Genomic DNA, 22,406 nt, shown 5'->3' with positions numbered 1-22,406 from the left:
GGCGACAGGGTCATGGGCGTCCAAGACTCACTGATGCGTGTGGGGAGCGAAGGCTAGCCCATATGGTCTGATCCCACAGAAGAGCAACTGTAGCAAAAATTGCTGAAAAATGTAATGCTGGCCATGATAGAAAGGAGTCAGAACACACAATGTATCGCAGCTTGCTGTGTATGGGGCTGCGTAGCCGCAGACTGGTCAGAGTGCCCATGCTGACCCCTGTCCACCGCCGAAAGCGCCTACAATGGGCACGTGAGCATTAGAACTGGACCATAGAGCAATGGAAGAATGTGGCTTGGTCTGATGAATCACGTTTTCTTTTAGATCATGTGGACGGCCGGGTGCGTGTGCATCATTTACCCGGGGAAGAGATGGCAGCAGGATGCACCATGGGAAGAAGGCGGGACGGCGGAGGCAGTGTGATGCTCTGGGCAATGTTCTGCTGGGAAACCTTGGGTTCTGGCATTCATGTGGATGTTACTTTGACACGTATCACCTACCTAAAGATTGTTGCAGACCATGTACACCCCTTCATGGCAGCGGTATTCCCCTGATGGCAGTGGCCTCTTTCAGCAGGATAATGCGTCCTGCCACACTGCAAAAACTGTTCAGGAATGGTTTGAGGAACATGACAAAGAGTTCAAGGTGTTGACTTGGCCTCCAAATTCCCCAGATCTCAATCCAATTGAGCATCTATGGGATGTGCTGGACCAACAAGTCCGATCCATGGAGGCCCCACCTCACAACTTACAGGACTTAAAGGATTTTCTGCTAATGTCTTGGTGCCAGATACCACAGGACACCTTCAGAGGTCTTGTGGAGTCCATGCCTCAACGGGCCAGAGCTGTTTTGGCGGCACGAGGGCGACCTACACGATATTAGGCAGGTGGTTTTAATGTTGTGGCTGATCGAGGAAATATACCAATTAAAATACAACATTCAGTTTGCAATTGCCAACACTTCATAATCACATATTAAAATGTAACTTTAATTTTTATCAACATTTAATGTTATCAATTGTTAAATGTAGTGATAATAAATAATAAATGTAATATTAAAAAATAATCCTAAATTATTAAAAATGATATTAAAAACAGGCAAACTTAAAATAAATCAGTTACACAATAAATTATGAATAGATTGAAGGAAATAGTTTAAAAAGTCAACAATTTAATTATAAGAAATAAAAACAGATAAAAAAAACTATTTAAAAATAACATATTCAGTTTATGCAATAAATTAATTTATTAAATTAATAATATTAAATAATATTAAATTAAATTAATAATATTAATTAATAATAATAATTTAAAAAATAAGAATAAGAATAATACATTATTAAAAATTATAATCAAAACCATTTAATAAACACAAACTGAAAAGATAGTATTCAATTTATGAAACAGAAATGATAAAATTCCACATATTTTTACATGTGATTATGTCATGAATTATTGATAATTGCATACATTAAATATTGTATTTTTTATTTGTCTTTTTATCAGGATTATATTTGGATTATCAAGTTGTTGATCCTTTTATCATTTAACCATGTGTTTAGACATTTAATAATTGGTTGTGTAATTGATTTACCGATTTCTCAAGTGATTAAGTGGTATAAATGGGCCCCCATACATAAGGTAGTCAGACATTTTGGTCATGAATTGCTATTAAAATTTGTAAATCAATATAGTGTGGCTGCCAACCATACAGTACAGTACAGTATGTGGTCTCGTCCATTAAACTTATATATGAGTTTATGATTATTAAGAATAATTCTTTGCCTGTACCTGCAGATTCTTGGAATCCACCTGAACGGGTGGAAGTTGGACTTTAAGCTGGGCGTTTATGTGCTGGTGCTATACGCCATCTTCCTGTGTTTCTCTATCATGATCGAATACAATGTCTTCACCTTCGTCAACTTACCCATGTGTCGAGAAGACTAGAATCACACAGAACGGATCTGCACTACCACCGCTTCATATCCTACAAAACAACACCAACATCTCAAAAGATCTCGTACCGTTGATGTCATAACTCAACTTTCTGGTCTCAGTTTGACCTCCGTTTTTGCACTCCAAAACCATCATCACCTCAGATGAATGAATTTTAGTCTTTATTGGGACTAACAGTTAAGTACTGTATTTGTTGCTAAAAATAATAATAATAATAATATATATACTGTATATCTGCCAGTATCTGGCATCGACCAGTAGGGGCTAACTGGTAACCTTGGTAACAGAAATGCAAATTTCACAAGAGTTCCCACAACAACGTTTACTATGTAGGCAACCTATAGAGTAACTTAGGTTTTCTCTTAGGTTAACTCAAGATTTTTTTTCTCTCTTTCTGGCAATAGCTTCTTCATGGAAGCATTTCACTGTGGACCAAAAATATTCCTGTGAAGTTTTTAAAAAAAAAAATCTTCTGGTTAATTTTTTCTGAACTCTGACCCCAGATTTGGAGCCTGAAAGAGGAACTTTTCTTAGGCAGCTTGCCTCTTCCAGGTGACATCTTTAACATCGCAAAATGCATTCTGAGTCTGCCAAATATGGACAGCGTTATGGTGTGTGGATGCCTACGTAAACATTTACCATTTTTGCATCTGTTTTTTTTTTTTTTTTTTTTTCCACTTTGTTGAGAAATGTCTTTTTAAACCTTCTCTCAGAGCCAAATGTCTTCATGAACTCTTTATTGATTACTGTAAATCTTTTTTTTTTTTTTTTGCCTAAAGGAAGCAAATTATTTGTTGAAATGCAAGAAAACTGAAGGTATTGCACATTGTCCATTATTGTAGTCTACACATCATGATATGGACTCATATAGGGCTTGTTCTTGTTGACTGAAAGAATTTGTGTATTTTTATTTACAAATGAAAATTGGTTCACCATTTTAAGTTTTGCTGTCGTCTCTGAGAGGGCTCTGTGATTATGAACTTGCCTTTTTAGAGATTTGCTAATTACATTAATGTAGACCAGAAACATACTTTACACAAGTAAGCAAACTGCTTACACAAGGAACTAACTTTTATGAACATGCTCAGCGAGATTCTGTTCAAACTGTTGCTTTGCCATGATTGTAGTTGAGCTGAAAGAGAGGACATTTTATGCTAATGCCTATTACTGCACCCCTTGCGTTACACTTTACAAGTTATTGTATGACACTGGAAATTGCGCTTTGGCGCATTTTGTAAAACTTGTGAAATTGAGCTTGCATAGCTATAGTGTTTGCATCCACATAATTGAGTAGAATAAGTTGCAAGCCTTCTAAGTGAGATACATGTAAGATGTTGGTTCTGGTGGGTTTAGGCTGGTCTTGATATCCCTTAGCCGGGATGCTCGTGATATACATTCTCCTTAGAGCCGCGGTTCTCAACTGGTTTGATTTAGGACCCAGATTTTACACTGGACATCAAGTATTGCGTCACTTGTTGCAACGGGGAGTAATTGCATTATGCAAGAAATTGCACCCTGACACATTTTGTAAAACAAAGTGAAATTGCGCTTGCATAGCTGCAAGTGTTTGTGTCCACATAATTGCATAAGTAAAAAAAATAAGTTAAACCAAACGTTGACATTTATTAATATTCAGTATAACTATAATTACTATTATTTAAAATATTTGATCAACACAGGTCACATTTTATTTTGTTATTTGACTGTACTGGCTTCTAACAGACTTAAAGACTACACTGAAGCTATTTAAGGCAGTGTTTTTTAATAAAATAACTATCAAATTATATTGTTTAATTTTACTATAAATGTACTATAAATTCTACACAATTTATCTGGAACAAAGACAATGATGATATCAGTTGTGGTAACATTAAACAAATAGGGTGGCAACACTGAATTGGACAAATAAATTCATAGGGCTTCTAAATGAAACAAACGAAACACTGAACATAAAATAATATATACTAAATATAACTAATAAAACACACTAGTTTATGTTCAAAATCATAGTGATAAACAGCTGCAAGTAACAAAATGTTTCGCTTCAAAAAGTGAAGTGACACGGTGAATCGCTTGTTTCAACTAGTTCATTACAACCGTCCGATTGAACCGAGTCACTAAAATGATTTGAACTTTCTAATTCTACATTTAAGTGATCTGGTGTTTTTTTTGTTTTTTAACCGGTTAATTGACATGAACTGCCGAACGAATCGATTCACAAAATGTTTTAGACTTGCTATGAGAGAGAGATGACGGTGTCACACATTTGGCTGCAGCACAATACAGTGTGACAAAAACAATATAGTGTTTTGTCATGTTATGAGACGTTGGAAAAAGCAGCTTGTTACTGCAAAAGCTACTCTATTGTGAAAATAGTAGAACTACTGTCATGCTACTGTATAATGGAATTACTGTAAGTTAATCGCTAGTTAGTTTTTTCGGGGCACATCACGGCTTTTTGGGGCACCCCAAAGAAAGCTGTCGCACCAAGATCTGCTGCTTATTAATAAAAAAATAATACTTTAATTTATATTAATTTTGGCAGTCAATAATTTACAACACAAAAAAAGAGGACATTTTATGCTAATGCCTATTATTGTACCCCTTGTGGCAACGTTGAGTAATTGCGTCATGCTAGAATTGCACTTTTGACAGTGTGGCTGGCTGGAATTGCATCCACATACAAAAAAAAAAAAAAAAAAAAACTTTAAATCAAACACTGACATTTATTAATATTAATTTTAAAAATAATAATTAAAATAATATTGATCTCGGTAGCCAACAAATTTACAACACAAAACATATTGCGGTAAACCATGTTAGCATTGCAGATTAACACTTTTTTTTAACGCAGTCTGGGTTGTATTTTCTTTTTTCAAAAATGTCATGCAACCTGTCCATGTTGGCATCAGCCAAATTTGGCTAGTGTAACCAATCCTTCTCGACCCGCTTCGAGCGGGATTTGAACCGGCGTCAGCCAGCATGGGAGGCGGGCGCACTGACAAGGAGGCTAAAGCCCCTAGCGTCAGTTGCTAGTGAGCCTCTTGAGGCCAGGGGAGTGAGGTTTACACATATCGCACAGCTATCATGTACCAGCTGGCTCCTGTTACACTCAACCCCCTAAACCTCACTTGCATCTGGGTCATGGCACCACTGCAACTGGTCCTGCTCGACCCGCTCCGAGTGGGATCAGTTGGCATGGGAGGCGGGTGTGCTAACAAGGAGGGTAAAGGCTGCAACCCCTAAGCGTCAGTCGCTAGTGAGCCTCATGAGGCCAGGGGAGTGAGGTTTACACATACTATCACGTTTACACATACTATCATGCAGCTATCGCGTACCAGCTGGCTCACGTTGATAGCCAGTTGATAGCCAGTTTATTTTCCTAGTTATGCATGATTATACAGTATTAATTGCATTTTATTGTTTGCATTATTAGCATCAAAATAGATCTGTGACACATTTTTGGGGCTGCAATCCACCAGTTGAGAACCACTGCCTTGTAGGCAGTTCTTTTGTTCTGAAATGTAGAAATTAGCATTTTAAAGAAAGCCAGCTGCCTTGTCTCATGCAGTTTCAAACTGTGCTTCCCTTTGTTAGTGTGTGTATACTGTACTGTATGTGTCTTCACGTGTGTATTTGTGCGTATCAGGGGAAGACATAGTCATCAACAGATTCCTCACCTTACGACTTCGTGAGCAAAGCCACAACAGCACACCCTGTGTCGTCAGTGCATAGCTCTGGACGGTCGTCTCCATTGCAACCACAACCCTCGTCCAGTTCTGACCTGGCAGCTACTAAACTAAACCTCCGTGGAGACATTTCCGTGTCATTTGGGAGGGCTGAAACATGATGTAAATGGTCCTTTTCCCGTTTTATTCAGACACAGCTGCATTTGTGTTGGACAAACTCTGGGTTGGTGCTAGTTTATGCAATACAAGCATTTGATCTCTGTGCAAAGTCTCCTGAGTTCACAATAAAAACTATTTTCAGAATGTTGGTGTAAAATCGGAAAAGGATTTGGACTTGGGAATCTTGTTGTGAATAGTATGCAGGAAGCATTTGGCATTGTGGCTTCCCAAAGCATTAATGTCCCCAGACAAGGACTTGGGAGCTGCCTTGAACTCTTTGGAAGGAGAAGACTTTATAAACTCTGTGGGAAATTATGGCAACTATGGAAAAGGTGGTTTAGAGATGGTTTTAACTTGCATACAGGCTGCACACGGTCCTGTGCATCATCCGTCTAACTCATCACCCTCTTGATTTCACCCAGACAATTACTGACTCCAAAGACACTTTATTTGTCAGCAGTTCTGTCTTAAATGGGAATATGTAAAGAACAAAAACCAAGCATAGAAGAGTATTCTCTAATGCCATTTTGTACAAAAGGGCAGATCTCATGAAAACATGTCCAGGTCACATTTTAACCCAAAATTAAAGATTTACATTTTTTTTTTTTTTTTTGTATCTCAAATAAAATGAATTCTATTTTTAGGACCATTAAGAATTACAACATTATTTTCAAGGAAATGAAGCACAATATAATTCGTATTATTCTCTATGGTGATTCTGTAATTTTCATAGTTATGTAGTTACAGTATAAAGTACTTTATTACAAATATTTTTTTTTTAATCAGCATAAATTAATGGCAGTACAACAAAATGTGATGTATAAATTACATTACAATAGAGATTTGAATTCTGGGTACAGTAATGATTTTTTATTTTTTTTTTTTTTTTTTTTACAATATATATATATATATATATACTGATCAGCCATAACATTAAAACCACCTGCCTAATATTGCGTAGGTCGCCCTCGTGCCACCAAAACAGCGCCAACCCGCATGTCAGCATTCTGACATGATATTCTTTTCACCACAATTGTACAGAGTAGTGTTGGGGTCTATTTTCTTTATGCAAAATGTAAAAATAATAAAAAACAAAGTCTAGTGACTTTGGGGAGAAATATGACCAGGACCTTTTTTTGAGATTCAGCCCCAAAAATGCACATTGATAGTGCAGAATTTTACAGTTGTTTAGAAAAAGATTATTTGTAAATGCGTTTGAGATGCTTTTCTCATGAAACATTTACCATCGGTTGAACTGGTGGGGTCTTTTTTTTTTTTTTTTTTTTTTGGTCAGCCAACATGATGAATATTGATCACATATCTGTTTATTAAGCCACTTTTTTAACACTTATAATTCATATGGCATAATTGTTGTACCATATAGTGAATTGTATAGGAACTTACAGAATATCTGCACACATATTTAAAATGTGCATGAAAAACAGGACGCTTTCTATTTATCTATCTACATATATATATATATATATATATATATATATATATATATATATATATATATATACACACACACACACAGTATATATATATATATATACACACACACACACACACACAGTATATATATATATATACACACACACACACACACACACAGTATATATATATATATACACACACACACACACACACAGTATATATATATATATATATATATATATATATATATACACACACACACACACACACACACACACACTTACTCATTCTTTATTATTATTTTTTTTCACATTTTAGAATAATAGTAAAGTCATTAAAACTATGGAATAACATAAATGGAACTATGGGAATTATGTTGTGACTAAACAAAATCCAAAATAAATCAAAACTGTGTTATATTTTAGCATCTTCAAAGTAGTCACCCTTTGCCTAGAATTTGCAGACATGTACTCTTGACATTTTCTCAACCAACTTCTTGAGGTATCACCCTGGGATGCTTTTTAAACAGTATTGAAGGAGTTCCCATCTATGTTGGGCACTTATTGGCTGCTTTTCTTTATTATTTGGTCCAAGTCATCCATTTCAAAAACTTTTATTTTTTAATCAAATTTTAGTTTTATAATGAAATGAATTAATATGGTGGCACAATTATATTATTGTCTACAAAATTAATTTCAAACATTTAAGCATACGCCTTCAGATCAAAAGATTTTTAAGATCATGAGAAACATTTCAGTCAAGTGTTTCAAAACTTTTGACCGGTAGTGTATATATATATTTAATGTAAAGTTAGTTACTATGAATCATAGCTGAATACATCTGTAAAACTTATATGAATGTATTGTCATGCTATAATGGACATATCCAACCAATGCATTTTACTGTAAAGCAATAACATACAAACAAAAGATATGTATGTCAAAATAATTCCTGTACATTTTTCATATGAATCTTTGCGATAGGAATGTTTAAAAAAAATCACAAATTAAATTATGCCATTTATACCTGTTTCATACTTTTTGTGGCCTGTTCCTGATGCTTGTTAACAAATCTAACAGCTAAAATTAATAGTAAAACACAGTTATAAGAAGAAACTTGATAATACTACTATATGTCAAGTAATAAGTAGGCAACATTTGCCAAAATGTGCAGTAACAGAGTACACTCTGTGAAACAGTACTTTATCTCACTACGCAATGCACTCGACTTGACCCTCCATTTCCAGTGTGACGACTTAACCGGAAGTATTTTTTATCATCTCTTTCTCGAAGTAGCTACTGTTTGATTATTTGATCGAATCATTCTTTAGGACTAATTCTTTTTAGTGATTCAGTCAAACTGATTCATGAGGTGTTTGTAGAGCACTCAACAGTAAGGGAGGACTTTCCCGTACTTTCAGAGTGTGTACTGAATTTTATTTAGAACTTTCTTCTCAATATAGCTTTATCCAGTTTATGGAACTAGCAACTAACCTAGGCTCGGATAATAAATGGAATATTAGCATTTGATAGCATTATAATTAGCATTTATAATATTGTAAACACTATTTTAATGATGTTTACTGTACATTAGGCCTACTGTACACAATAATTTAAAACAATAAACAAAAAAGTATGACATAAACTAATAATAATAAGAAGAAGAAGACAAATTTAGAAGACAGTAAAATGCTGTGCGGGTCAACTGGGGACAATTATGAGTGATAATTGGTGAATCGATTCTAGAATCAGCTCATTGAAACAAACTGTCCAAACGAACTGAAGTGCTAAACTGTATCGTACTTCCCAACGCTAATTGGGAGTGTCGCTGCGTCCGAATATCCATGCCTACTTCCCTACTATATACTGTGCCAAAAACAGTATGCCAATGGCAGTGCCGGTCCTAGCCTTTTGGGGGCCCTAAGCAAAACTTTGAGTGGGGGCCCCTGTCAGTGTCTTCATAACACTACTTATAATGTCTGTGACAGTGTGGGGGCCCCCTTGTGGATCGGAGGGCCCTTAGCAACTTGCTTTGTTTGCCTATAGGGAGGGCCGGCACTGGCCAGTGGAGTAGTACGTCCGAATTCTCAGTATTCATAAAACAGTAAGCAAGAAATACCCGGATGGCCTACGATTTCAGGCGAGATTTTGAAATGTGGATCAACTGGACTCTTTTGAGGAGACATCATGTTAAAAAAACTGGATTTAAAAAACAAAAACAAACGTCAAATAACCGTGTGTCGGGTGGCTCATTTTAACTGTAGGGGAGAGTGGGGCACAAACTAACATGTTACACATGTTACACACATGGCTTAAAAATGTCCACAAACACCAGACGAAAGACAAAAACTCATTTGTTTACTCGTTGCATTGGCACTGTCTAGAGAAAAAATTGTGCCAAAATAAAAATGAAAAATAAAAAAAGGACCCACTTTATATTAGGTGGCCTTAAATACAATGTACTTAACCAATTGATTCAATGTACTTATTATGTACATACATGTTGTTACATTGTAATTACATTTAAAGTACTTGCATTTAATTACATTTGTAGTTACACTGTTAACTTTACCCCTAACTCAACCCTTACCCCAAAACCTAACTCTAACCCCTAACCCTAACCCTACCCTTACTCCTAAATCTACCAGTACCTCAACCTCAGTAGCAGCAAATGTGGGCATTTTGCAGAACAACATGTAGTTACACAGTAAACACATAGTCTTGTATGTATTTAACGTTAGTACATAGTACTTAAGGCCACCGAATATAAAGTGTGACCAAAAAAACTTTTGAATATATCGCCAAAAGTTGATTTTACAGTAGCAAAAGTAAAATTCCAAACAAAAGTTAATTTTCATCTTTGTTTTAGTGTTTATTTAAAACAAGGCAAACTTGGTATAATTTTAATTTCCAATCTGTTAGCTAGCATCTTGCATAGTATTTCAGTACATAGTCTTTTCAATATAGAAGAGACTAGCCAGGTTTAAACCCCAGTTGCGCAGGCGGGGCATGTTGCAACACTGCCTTACAACTTGCCCCAAATAGAGAGAACTATATGCAATTCTATGCAGTTGTAATCGGTCCTGCGCAACCTGCTCCAAACGGGATTCGAACCGGCATTAACTGCATGGAAGGCGGGCGTGCTAACGAGGAGGCTAAAAGCTACAGCATCTAGCGTCAGTCGCTAGTGCGCCTCTTGAGGCCAGGGGAGTGAGGTTTACACATACTGCACAGCTATCATGTACCAGCTGGCTCCCGTTACACAGTCAGCTTTGTAATTCACATAATTCATGTGTGTGTGTGTGTGTGTGTGTTTGTGTGTGTATGTGTATATGGGCGGGTTTGGGTGGTTTATGAGGACTTTTTTGGGGTTACAAACTGGTAATTACAAGGGTATTATGCTATAAATGTGGTTTATGAGGACATTTCTAGTGTTCCCATAATTCATATCGCTTTAAAAACATACTAAACAATGTTTTATTGAAAATGTTTAGGGATAGGGTTAGGGTTAGGGGACAGTATCTATAGTTCATACAGTATAAAAATCATTAAGTCTATGGAGAGTCCTCATAAGGATAGCCACACCAACGTGTGTGTGTGTGTGTGTGTGTGTGTGTGTGTGTGCGCGCGCTGTATTGTGTCATCCAGCCATGCATTATTTCGGCCTTTGTTGATGTGGCTTTGTTTTGTGTTCATTGTCAAGTGTCAAACTTATTGCTATAACTTACATGACAATGTTAATAAATAGCTTTAATTGACATAATATTTGAGTTTATCCTCTATGTATTTTAATTAGATCAGATACAATTGTTAGTGGGGGATTTTAGGTTGTCACATGGTCACATTACAATATGGGGCACGTTGTAATATTTCACATCACTTCTTGCCACGTAGATAAGAAAAAAAATATACGATAATAAACAAGACCACATATTTTGTACCAGACATGTGTAAATATAGACTATGTGTGAGAGAGAAAAATAAATAAAAAATACTTTGAACCCCAAGTGCATTTACACAAACTTGAAAAAACCAAAAAGTGTTAGTTTGTGCCCCACTCTCACCTAAGAGCTATATATACATAAAGGCAATCACATAAAGGCAGCATAAAAGTAATCCATATGACTCCAGTGGTTAAATCCATATCTTCAGAAGTGATATGATAGCTGTGGCTGAGAAACAGATCCATATTTAAGACAATTTTTGCTAGAAATGCTTCTCCCTGGCCAGTAGGGGGCATATGCATGAAGAATGTGAATCACCAAAAACACAAGAAGAATGTGAAAATTAAAGTTAAAGTGGAGGTTGACTGAGCAGGGAGGATAATTTATAGTAAATATTGACTTAAATATTGACCTGTTTCTCACCCACACCTATCAAATTGCTTCTGGGGACATTGATTTAACCACTGGAGTCATTCGGATTACTTTTATGATGACTTTTGGAGGTTCAAAATTTTGGCACCCATTCACTTGCATTGTATTGACCTACAGTGCTGAGAAATTCTTCTAAAAATCTTCATTTGTGTTCTGTAGAAAAAAGTCATACACATCTGAGATGGCATGAGCTGAGTAAATGATTCGAGAATTTTTATTTTTGGGTGAACTATCCCTTTAACAAAACCAGAGTAGATTATTTTCACGGTTTTTGCTATTACATCATATATTCGGTCATGACAATGATGACAGTAATGATGGTCACGTGCTCTGAGCGTGTGCAATCTTTTTATTATAATTTTATTCTATTTATTTATTTTATTATTTTTATAGCAGCAGACTGTAAACCAATTTTTAGCTATTTTATCCAGAAAAGTGGCAAAAGAGCTCTAAAATGAAGGTACACCAGGCAATCAGACAAGCTTTATTACCAAACGAAGTCCGTTCAAAACAAATGCTAAACTTGAGAAAATACAACCAAATCCACATCACAGACATTCCTATCCTTATGGAGGATTTTTCAGAGAACACATGAGTAAACTGAAAAACCGCAGGTAATATCTCTGATTTAAAAAAAAAAAAAAAAAAAAAATGTAATGTTGTGCGAAACAGCTGGCGAGTTGGATTCAGACGAAACACGAATTGAGTTCACTTCATTCAGGAAAAACTACAGGACAGCTGAAGGAGTTGTAACACCAAGGATTTGTTGTGTGTAACTTTTTTTCCTTCACATTGGTCCTCCTGTTTGTATGTATTTGCCCACGCCTGTTGCCTTTGACGACAATAGCAGTGACCAGCAGGTGGCGCACTAACCTCACTGTTTGATTTTAGGACAAGAGTTATTTTTATGATTACATACCATATTGTGGCGCCAGCAAGTATTTGGGGGCAATTCAGCACCTGTCAGTATAGTGCATTTGGTCCATAATTACAGCCGTTTAGACTAAGAAAACTGCTCTACCAGTCAAGCGGATATTACAACCCTGCCAGGGTTTATGGAGTTTTGCAAGGCAATCTTTTTCATGGCACAGAAATGATAAAAGGATAGTTCACAAAAAAAAAAAAAAAAAAAAAAAAAAAGGGTTTCTGTTATTTACTCATCCTTATGTTGTTCTAAACCCATATGACTTTGTTCTTTGTTTTGAGATTTTTTAGTATCTCTTTAATAATTTAGTATTAATAGGATATTTCACCCCAAAATTAAAATGATCTCATCATTTACTCACCCTCATGCCAACCCAGGTGTGTATGACTTTATTTCTTCAGCAGAACACATTTGAAGAAAAATAGAAAAATATCTGAGCTCAGTAGGTCCTTAAAATGCAAGTGGATGGTGATCAGACCTTTTAAGCTCCGAAAAAATCACAGACAGTCAGTATAAACGTCATCCATATGACACCAGCAGTTAAATTAATCTCTTCTTACAGCAACACGGTTGCTTTTGGTGTGAAAAAGTACTTTATAACTATAAACCATTGCTTCCGGACAGCAGCATTCACGAGAGCGCTGAGTTCACACGGTCTATCGTGTGACGAATTTGTGTTGGCATGTTATGGACGTAATCTCACATTCTTCTCTCGGTTGAAACATCCAGGATAAGCATACAAACGCACCATTGTGAGTAAACAAACATACAAATACAGATCTAAACCAAAAACCAATGAGGCTTCTGTATTTTGTATAACCCTTTAAGGCCACGTCCACACGAATACGTTTTCATTTGAAAACGCATCTTTTTCTCTACGTTTTGGCCTTCCGTCCACACTGAGACAGCGCTTTTGTCAGCGAAAACGGAGCTTTTTGAAAACGCTCTCCCAAGTGGATACATTTGAAAACGCCGTCTTCGCGTTGAAATGTGGACTGGGAAAATGGAGATATCTGAAAACAATGACATCTTTGTTGTCATGTGACGCAGTCATGTGAACCGTTCAATCAAAACGATGGCGGCCCGTGTTACAGCGGTTCACTTTGATAGCGTTGTTAAAGATAAATGTTACTTTGTACAACATTCACATTGCATTCCTTTAAAGGCAACGAGAAGTTTACTCGGAATTGGTGTCCGGCGACGGAACACAAGAACAATTGCGTTTCAGACCAACGGCGATTTTTAGCATGCGCAGTAAGGGGATTTAAGTGTTTTCATACGTTTCAGTGTGGACGAGCAACTTTTGGAAAACATTTGAAAATGGCAGTGTGGACTGAGAGCGTTTAAAAAAATGAAAACACTGTTTCCAAATGTATCTGGATTAATGTAGACGTAGCCTGAGTCTCCATTCACTTGCAGGGTTTCGAAAACAAAATGCAACAAAAGTAAATGGTGACTGAGGCTAACATTCTTTATTTGTTTTTCACAGAAGAAAGAAAGTCATAAGGGTTTGGAACAATATGAGGGTGAGAAAAAGATGACAGAATTTTCATATTTATGAATGTTAGAAATGAACTTCTAGAGTAATGATTCCTTTGTACTTTGCAGTTTGTACTGTATAATAATTTTTTTTTATTTTTATTTTTTTTTACAATTTGTGAAATTGAATGCATTATACAATGATAAAGTTTCACACGACATCACATCGCATGTTTAATTCAGCAAGTGGCATCAAAATATCAATTTGCATTTTTTAATCCAGGTTTGAGTAAAAATGTCTCCACTTTTTTGCAATCCGATCAAATAATGAGTTAAATCATGATTGCTCTGTTGTACACTGCAAATTTTGTCAAATGTAGAAGGTCAGCAGTGTATTCCATGCATAAACAAATGTGCGTACAACCGTATAAAGTTTTTGAGAGACACAATAAAACAAAATTATGCAGCATTTGCATTTTCAAAGTATACTGTACAGTCAATCAATAGGCATTTGTGTGATCGGAAAATAATAATATGGCTTATTGAGTGTATTAAAAGATGATGATCACTCAAATGCCTTTTATCTGTGACACCTGCTCTTGACTGAAGTTATTTATATATACATGTACTGTATAAAAATATATAAAAAAAAATTATTACACAATTGTTATATCTAAACTTAATGTTATCATTTGAACAACAAGTATAATGACTGAATTAAGTTGAATGAATTTTGTACATAAAACAGTTCATTTTGGCGTGAAAGAGAGCAAAGACTTGCGGTTTAGTAATTGAATCAGACATAATTCAGCTGCAGTGTTACAGTGTGTTCATTCAGTGAAGGATTTGTCAGACTGATTCAAAGCAATAACTAGTGAGTTGGCGAGTCGTTTGGAGAAATTCATTGAAAGTACCAGCTCATAAGAGTCATTTGTTCGAGAATCAACTACACCATTCACGCTGTGTTAGTTGCTGAACGAAGCAAACATAAATGCAATAGAAAGGTGTGCTGTTTTGGTGTTATTTAACTGCCTCATTCAATTCAGACTGCAAAATCAAAACTCAGGTAAAATATAATTTCTTTAGCTGTGATGCCGGAGATTCAGCGATGGAGCAAAGCAGATCAACGGAGCAGAAAACACCGTAAATTCAGAACAAAATCTATGCTGCTTTAATTACTATTGGGGTAGTATAAAAGGGAGAACATGGAATTTATTCTTTTCATTAACCAGAGGTTACATCAATTAGTAGTAAAGAATCAAGCAACAGTATTGACAGAAAAAAAGAGAAAACTGCTCACTGCTCTGATCTGGGTAGCTTTAGCTTAAATAAACCGTCTAAAATCAAACATTAACACAAAGAAGCTGTTTATACTTTAAACTGCAAACCCGCTTAGTAAAAGTAATAATTGTGGAACTAACTGAAAAGTTATTACCTCTAATGTTTATACTTATACCAGTCCATGTTGCCATGAGAGACTTGTGCAAACTTCACAGTGGGATGGGTTTTCGGGACTGTTTTGAAGACATGTGGGGCATTCGCTGATAGGCGTGAATCCGCAAGCGCTGAATGTCCTGCGTAATTAAAAGAATTTCCACCAATGATGCAAGTTATAACATCCATGCAACATCGCAAATTAAAATGTTTATCTGCCCTGCTGTAGCTAAAAAAGATCATCATAGTGATGAGCTAAATCAACGTGAATGATTTAAAAAAAATGTTTTCCTCAATTCATCCCGCAGGCCAGATTGGAGTCCTTTGTGGGCCACACTTGGCCCGCGGGCTGCATGTTTGATACCCCTTCCATAGATCAATATTTATGGAGTAAATACTTTGTAGAGGGGGGTCAAAATGACAGTTTTCGCCAATGATTTTGAACCAAACTACAGGTCAAAAGGCTAGCCGTAGAAAGCATCATTATTTTTTACACAGAGATAGGCAGGTCTATTAATAAAATCAGTTGACTTCAGCACCTCTTGTTGTATTATATGTCAATGACCCACATTTGGTTTTCGACCACTGAAAATGGGTAAAATGTGACAATTTATGCATGGAGCCACATTGAGAGCCTCATATCTCTGGGATTTAACCATATAGGGCCTTACAAATGAAGATACAAAAAGAAAGGTTTGTTCAGAATCAGAATCTGAAAGGATGTTAAAATATATTTAATACTTTTGAAGTTATCAGCTCTCCAACTTTGGAAAAACAACACCATTGGCATATAATGCAACAAGAGGTGCTGAAGTCAACTGATTTTAGTTACAGATCTCTCTCTCTGTAAAAATAAAATTATGATATTGCCACCTTCCGGTTATTTTTGTGACCTGTAATTTTGCTCCAAAATCATATGGGAAAATTTACATATTGACCCCCTCTACAAGATAATGGATTACTCAGTAAATATTGATCCAGCACATTTCATATTTTGGCTTTCATGAGCATTTATTTTTATCTTTCTTTAGAAAAAGTATTAACAACATCAAAAATTTTGGCTGGGGAAGTTTCTGGAATTTGAAAATAATCAATTGTTGGCATACAGTAAGAGTATAGAGCTATAAAACATAATTGAGATTACTGACTTTTGATTGCAGACTTTGTTATCTTGGCTTAGACTCTTTTTCTTAGGAGAAACATCAGAGAAGCAGGTGACTTCAGCAAAGTTTCCATTTGCTTTATATTTAATTTCATTGCAGTCTAGGAGAAACAATTAATATGTTAAGACGTCTTAACAGTTTTGAGTGTTTAACAAAAAGAGTTTTCTTTCAGAAGAGAATGTCACTGTAGAGAATACACTGTATATGGGTGATTCTCACAACACATGTCAAGGAAAAGTCCTGGTCATACTTAACCTCTAATTTATAGAAAACATTTTAAAATCATGTTTTACATTAGGAAATGAAACCTGCATTTAGGACCATTAGGATTTTTGCATTGTGACATTATTTTCAGGACACGTAAGCACAGTTTGCCATCCAATTCTCATTACCGTAATGCATCCGGACATTGTTTTCCGGCTTGTTTTCATTGATAATCCTCATTACCAAAACATAGTCTTTATTTTACTGTATTACAGTACACATGCAGTAGTAGGTGTACTACTATGATGTATAAAGACTTTACAGTTTTAATAATAGTATTTTTTTTTTTTCATGTTGCGATAACGAAAATATCGCAATGTCCTTCTTTTTCCACATTGCGGTAATGAGAATTGGAGGGGGTAAAATGTGCGCAACTGTCATGAAACTAATGCAACAATGTAAAAATCTTAATAGTCCTAAAAATAAGCTTCATTTTACATATGCAAAATGTAATTTCTTATTTGCTTTTGTTTTTAAAGTTAAATATGACCAGTATATGTTTGTTTTTTTTACAGGTTTTGTGAGAATCACCCATATAGGCCATACTCACAGCAAATTTACCAGAGTTAAAGTTGTGGTGTTAATGAAAAGTTAATTTAACTCAAATTGGAGTTAATCTAACAAAAGGTTGAGTTAAAACAATTGTATTTCACTCTCTTTAAATAAAGAGTTGGGGAGTCACGTGGCTCCATGCGAGGTTCGGACGTGTGAACGGCGAGCTCTGCGCACTTTGCTAGTTTTAATACTTTTTGTGTCATAAACCCGTGAGATTCGATACACCCTGATTCTTAACTGTTCTAGGAAGACATGTCAAAGAATTCCCTCGGGCTCTGGAGACATTAAAAGACACTTACGTGCTCAAGCTGAAGCCCCGGAGCAGCAGGCCGAAAGCCCGGGAGTCAATTTGGATGGTGAAGTGAAGGAAGATTTGGAATGCGTCTGGGAAGAATTGGAAGACTTGGAGAATCGTAACCGGTGAAACATGTCCGAATTGTTGGAATTCCTGAGGACGAAGAAGGCAGAGATATGGTGAAATTCCTAGACGGGCTCTTGTGTTGTGTGAGGCGAGGAGTAAAGGAAGGCTTTCTTGGAAGAACCACAGCATTTTCTTGTTCCCAGACTTTGCGAATTCGACAAGAGAGAAACGTGATCGATTCAAGGAATGCAAGAAACTCTTACATCAACAGAAGTTTGCTTTTGCACTGATGTTCTTGGCCAAATTGAGAATAGATTCCAAGGATGGCCACAAAATATTTACATGCCCACAGCAGGTGATGTCCTTCATAAAGTCAATGGAGTGAGTAAGTCATCTTGTTGTACTCATGTTGCAGCTGAGTGGGCCTGAATCACTGAACATTCACTTGACTGTTCAAAGAACTGAGCGCCTTTTTTGTTTCTTTTTGTGCTGGTTCCGCCTAGTGGCTGGAGTTTGTTTTGTGGAATAACACTCCTTGGGACAATTTATGGATGAATCTGCATGTTCTTTGTGCTTATGCCTCCTACTGGCTGGAGCAGTAGCAGATTTAGGCATGTGCCGTTGCCCAGGGCGGCGTCTTGTGGGGGGGGGGGGGTTGGGGGTGAAACGAGGGGCATCCCTCCCAGGCCCCCCCACCCCCCCAGTTCAACAACTTTTGGGGTGTGGTGAAGCGGGTTTTGCTCAAGGCACCATACAAACCCCCCCTCCCCGTCAACAACTTTTCGCCCAGGGTGCCATACAAGCTAGAACCGCCACTGGGCTGGAGTTTGTTTTGTAGAATATTTCTTGCAAGACATTGGAGTGATTAGGTCATGTGTTGCACTCACTGAACATTCGTTTGACTGCCTGAGGAATCTGAATGACTTTTTTTTTGGTTCTGCTAGCAACTAGAGCTTGTTTTGTGGAGGAACACACCTTCGGGACAGTTATGTGGATGAATCTACATGTTCTTTGTGTTTATTCCGCATATTGGCTGGAGTTTGTTTTATAGATTATTTTCTGTTGTGAAATTCTCTCTCACAAAATTTGAATAGAAGCACCGGACTTGCGCGATCCAACGGCAAAGTTGTCGCAGGAGGCTCTCAAAGGCACACATGGACTGTTTGAATTTAGTGGGATGGACGCCAGTTGGTGCTGTTGTGCGCGGGGTTAATGCGCACTTTTTTCTTTTAAACTTTTTCTTTTTTTTTTTTCTAGGGGAGGTGTGGGGTTTGATTGTTGCACTAATGTTGGAATGTGGTCGTTATAATTGTATTTTTGACAAATTTTTTTTCTAATATGTCAAAATGTCAAATGTTATTATGAGCGGATTGTCTCTCTCCACGTGGAATGTGAATGGTTTGGGGCACCCCATGAAAAGAAGGAAGGTTATTTATTTTCTTAAACTTAAGAAATATGATATAGTGTTTCTTCCCGCAAGAAGCTGAAAAATTTGGGAAGATATGGGGTGGACAGGTTTTCTTTAGTGCTAGCTCAAGTACGAGCAAGGGAGTCATTACACTGATAAGTAAACATCTACAATTCAAATGTCTCAAACAGATTAAAGATAAATTAGGAAGAGTCATTATTGTTTTAGCAGAAATTCAGGGGCAAAGGTTGATGTTGGCTAATATTTACGCACCTAACGCTGATGATCAGGACTTTTTTATAGATCTTGAAGGGATGTTGCAAGCTGCTGACACCCCTCATGATATAGTATTGGGAGGAAACTTTAATATTTTGATGGACTCAGTCCTTGATCATAGTGAAGCAAAAGTGTGTAAGTCCCCTAGAGCAACAGTGACGCTTCACAGGATGTGTAAAAATCTTGGTCTTGGAGACTTTTGAACCCATCTGGTAGGGACTATACATTTTTTTCATCAGTTCATAAGATTTATTATAGAACAGATTTTTTTATATACTGTATATCTAAGTCCCTCATTTCATCTGTTGTTGATTGCTCAGTTGGAAACATCTTAGTCTCAGATCACGCCCTGGTGAGTTTAGAGGTGTTGCCACATACGCAGAAAAAGAAATCATATAGTTGGTGCTTTAATGTATCCCTTTTGCAAAATCCTGAATTTCAACAAATGTTAAAGGCCGAAATCAATGTTTATATGGAGACCAACTGGTCCTCAGTATCCTCTGTTGGTGTGGCTTGGGAGGCACTTAAGACGGTTCTTAGAGGTCGGATCATACAGTATGCCTCATTCTTCAAAAAATCCAAAGCACGAGAACTCGTGGAGTTGGAAGGGAATATTAAAAGTGTAAGGTAATTTAGGCCTTGCCTACAGGCAAGTCTCTGGGGCCAGACAGCTTTGCCGCTGAATTTTTTAGATCTTATGCTACAGAACTGGCTTCACTTTGTTAGAAGTTTATACGGAATCATTAAAGAATGGAAAGCTTCCGCCAACCATGACACAAGCCTGGATCAGTCTGATTCTTAAAAAGGACAAAAATCCTTTGGAATTACCGTCCGATTTCCCTGATCCAGCTAGAAGTAAAAATATTGTCAAAAATTTTGGCTAACCGATTAAGTAAAGTTATGACATCTCTTTTACAAATAGATCAGGTGGGGTTTATTCGGAGCCGCAGTTCTTCTGAAAACATTAGGCGTTTCATCAATATCATGTGGTCAGTGGCGATCTTATTCCCAGATAATTTGTGTGATTTAGTTAGAGTTAATATTGACCCCTTAATAAAAAGTTTTTCGAGCGATGTGAGCATGTGGGCTTCATTACATTTATCTATGATTTGGAAGGTTAATGTTATTACAATGTATTGTATTCCAGAATTCAACTACCTGCTACAGTCTCTCCCTGTAGATGTCCCCCTCTCTTATTTCAAGTAATTTATTAGTATAACAAAGTCCTTCATTGGAATGGTAATTACATTGGTCCTAGATTACATTTCAATAAGTTACATAGGTCGATTGACAATGGTGGGCTAGGCCTACCCAACATTTAATTTTATTATTATGCATTTGGGTTCAGACATTTGGCTCACTGGTCGCTTCCACCTGAGAAATAAATAGTTGGTGTCCAAATGTAGTGTTATGTCATGGTGCTGTCACTCTGTCAGTCTGGGTTTTTGTCTGACAGGACTGTGGCATTATTGTCCCATGTCTGACTTGTGTTTCGTTGTCTCTTTGTGTGAGTGCACGGTTTCAGTTGGACTCCCTGCCATGCACTCTTTGGTCTGTCTTGTTTCATATCAGGAGCATGGTGTCTGAGTCCTGTCTTCCTGTCTGGTTCGGTTTCGGTCTGTGTCGGGATCCGGACACTTGTGCTCCATGTCTGTCTGTTATTGACGTGGTTGCATTGCACTTATGTCATCTTGGCAGCATGCACTCACGTCAATAGTTTGTTTGTCTATTGTTTGTCACGATCATGGTGTGCCTCATCTCACGCTCACGTTGCACACCCGAGTCGTGAGCTGTCTTCATGTTGTGCTGAGGTTCGGTCACTTCGGTTTGAGATTTCGGGTTTGTGTGTGGCCGAACTTTCGCACAGGTGTCCTGTCTTGTTTTAGTCACCTGTTGCGTGAATCGTGTGGCGTTTTGTTTGGCGTTGCTACGCATTCTCTTGTCTTGTTTGTCGGTTGGCATGGACATATATTGTCTTATTGTCTTGGCAATGTGCACTCATGCCATTCGGGTGTTTTGTTGTCTTATGAGAGCATGTGCCTTTGTTTTTTTCTGTATCGCCGTGTCTCTCTGTTTTACATCATACCCCGCCTCCTTGTTTGCCCATTATTAGTTTATTAGTCACACCTGCCCTGTCTTGTTATCCTGCTGATTACTATTACTATTTTAGTCTGCTTGTGTTTGCTGTCCAGTGCCAATTCATCTTGTTTGTTCCCCTACGTTGGTCTAGTTTGTTGATCCTGTTTCATCCCAGCTCAGTCCGGTCGGTCCTGTGCCTCGTTCTTCTCTGCCCCAGCCTGGATTGTCTGTTTCCCATATGGGGTAGTTTATGTTTGTTTTTTCCCCCCTTGTGGGAGTTTATGTTGGATTTAGCCTTTGTTTTTGTTTAAATAAATACCCTTATTTTTTAACTCTTTTTAGCTTTTGGGTCCTGCCTTCTGCATTCTCGTGACAGTGTTAAACCTACATTGTTGATATGAAGACCTATGTACTCGCTGTTAACCGTTTTCAGAATCAGAGTTCAAGTCGTCAGAACTTCAAATCTCACTGCCAGAGGTAAACATTGATTTCAAGCATTTTACGTCATTCGTAGCTTTTAAGTTTGTCATATTTTTTTATTTTGTTCTGAGAATTTAATGTTACATAATTAGTTTATTTTACAGCGTATATATGTGGCAGGTGAGATGTGAGTTTGTCCTTGCTGTACAAACAAACTCAACAAATTGAAATTTCTGACAACAACCAAATGCTTTGGAAAATCCCAGCGACACCTATATCTATAATTTGTTTGTAATTTAGTGCAAGAAAAGCCGTATCTGCTCTGGAGAAATTAGGTATGCTAATGTTTCAAGGTATTCTGTTAGAGATGATATTAGTGCAGTTCATTTTCTATAGTGTTATACTTGATATAAGAGATAGGATTAAGATG

General features: G+C 37.0%; 2 protein-coding genes across 5 annotated transcripts in view; one reads left to right on the top strand and one right to left on the bottom strand.

Annotated features, from left to right (window-relative positions):
* LOC127415544 (sodium/potassium/calcium exchanger 4-like) overlaps positions 1–3,119 on the top strand; it is a 41,061-nt gene extending 37,942 nt beyond the window's left edge. For both annotated transcript variants that reach the window (XM_051654320.1, XM_051654319.1), the window contains exon 17: positions 1,794–3,119. In XM_051654320.1, the coding sequence (XP_051510280.1) occupies positions 1,794–1,943 (150 nt within the window). In that variant the 3' untranslated portion in view covers positions 1,944–3,119. The remainder of the gene's footprint in view (positions 1–1,793) is intronic.
* The window catches only part of LOC127415553 (NADH dehydrogenase [ubiquinone] 1 beta subcomplex subunit 1-like), a 226,033-nt gene that overhangs the window by 76,060 nt on the left and 127,567 nt on the right, over positions 1–22,406 (bottom strand). The gene's annotated exons all lie outside the window — the stretch shown is intronic.

Source organism: Myxocyprinus asiaticus, chromosome 25, assembly GCF_019703515.2.
Source record: "Myxocyprinus asiaticus isolate MX2 ecotype Aquarium Trade chromosome 25, UBuf_Myxa_2, whole genome shotgun sequence".
Classification (NCBI taxonomy): domain Eukaryota; kingdom Metazoa; phylum Chordata; class Actinopteri; order Cypriniformes; family Catostomidae; genus Myxocyprinus; species Myxocyprinus asiaticus.
The sequence above is the reverse complement of the archived record's forward strand: the minus strand, read 5'-3'. Positions and strand labels throughout refer to the sequence as shown.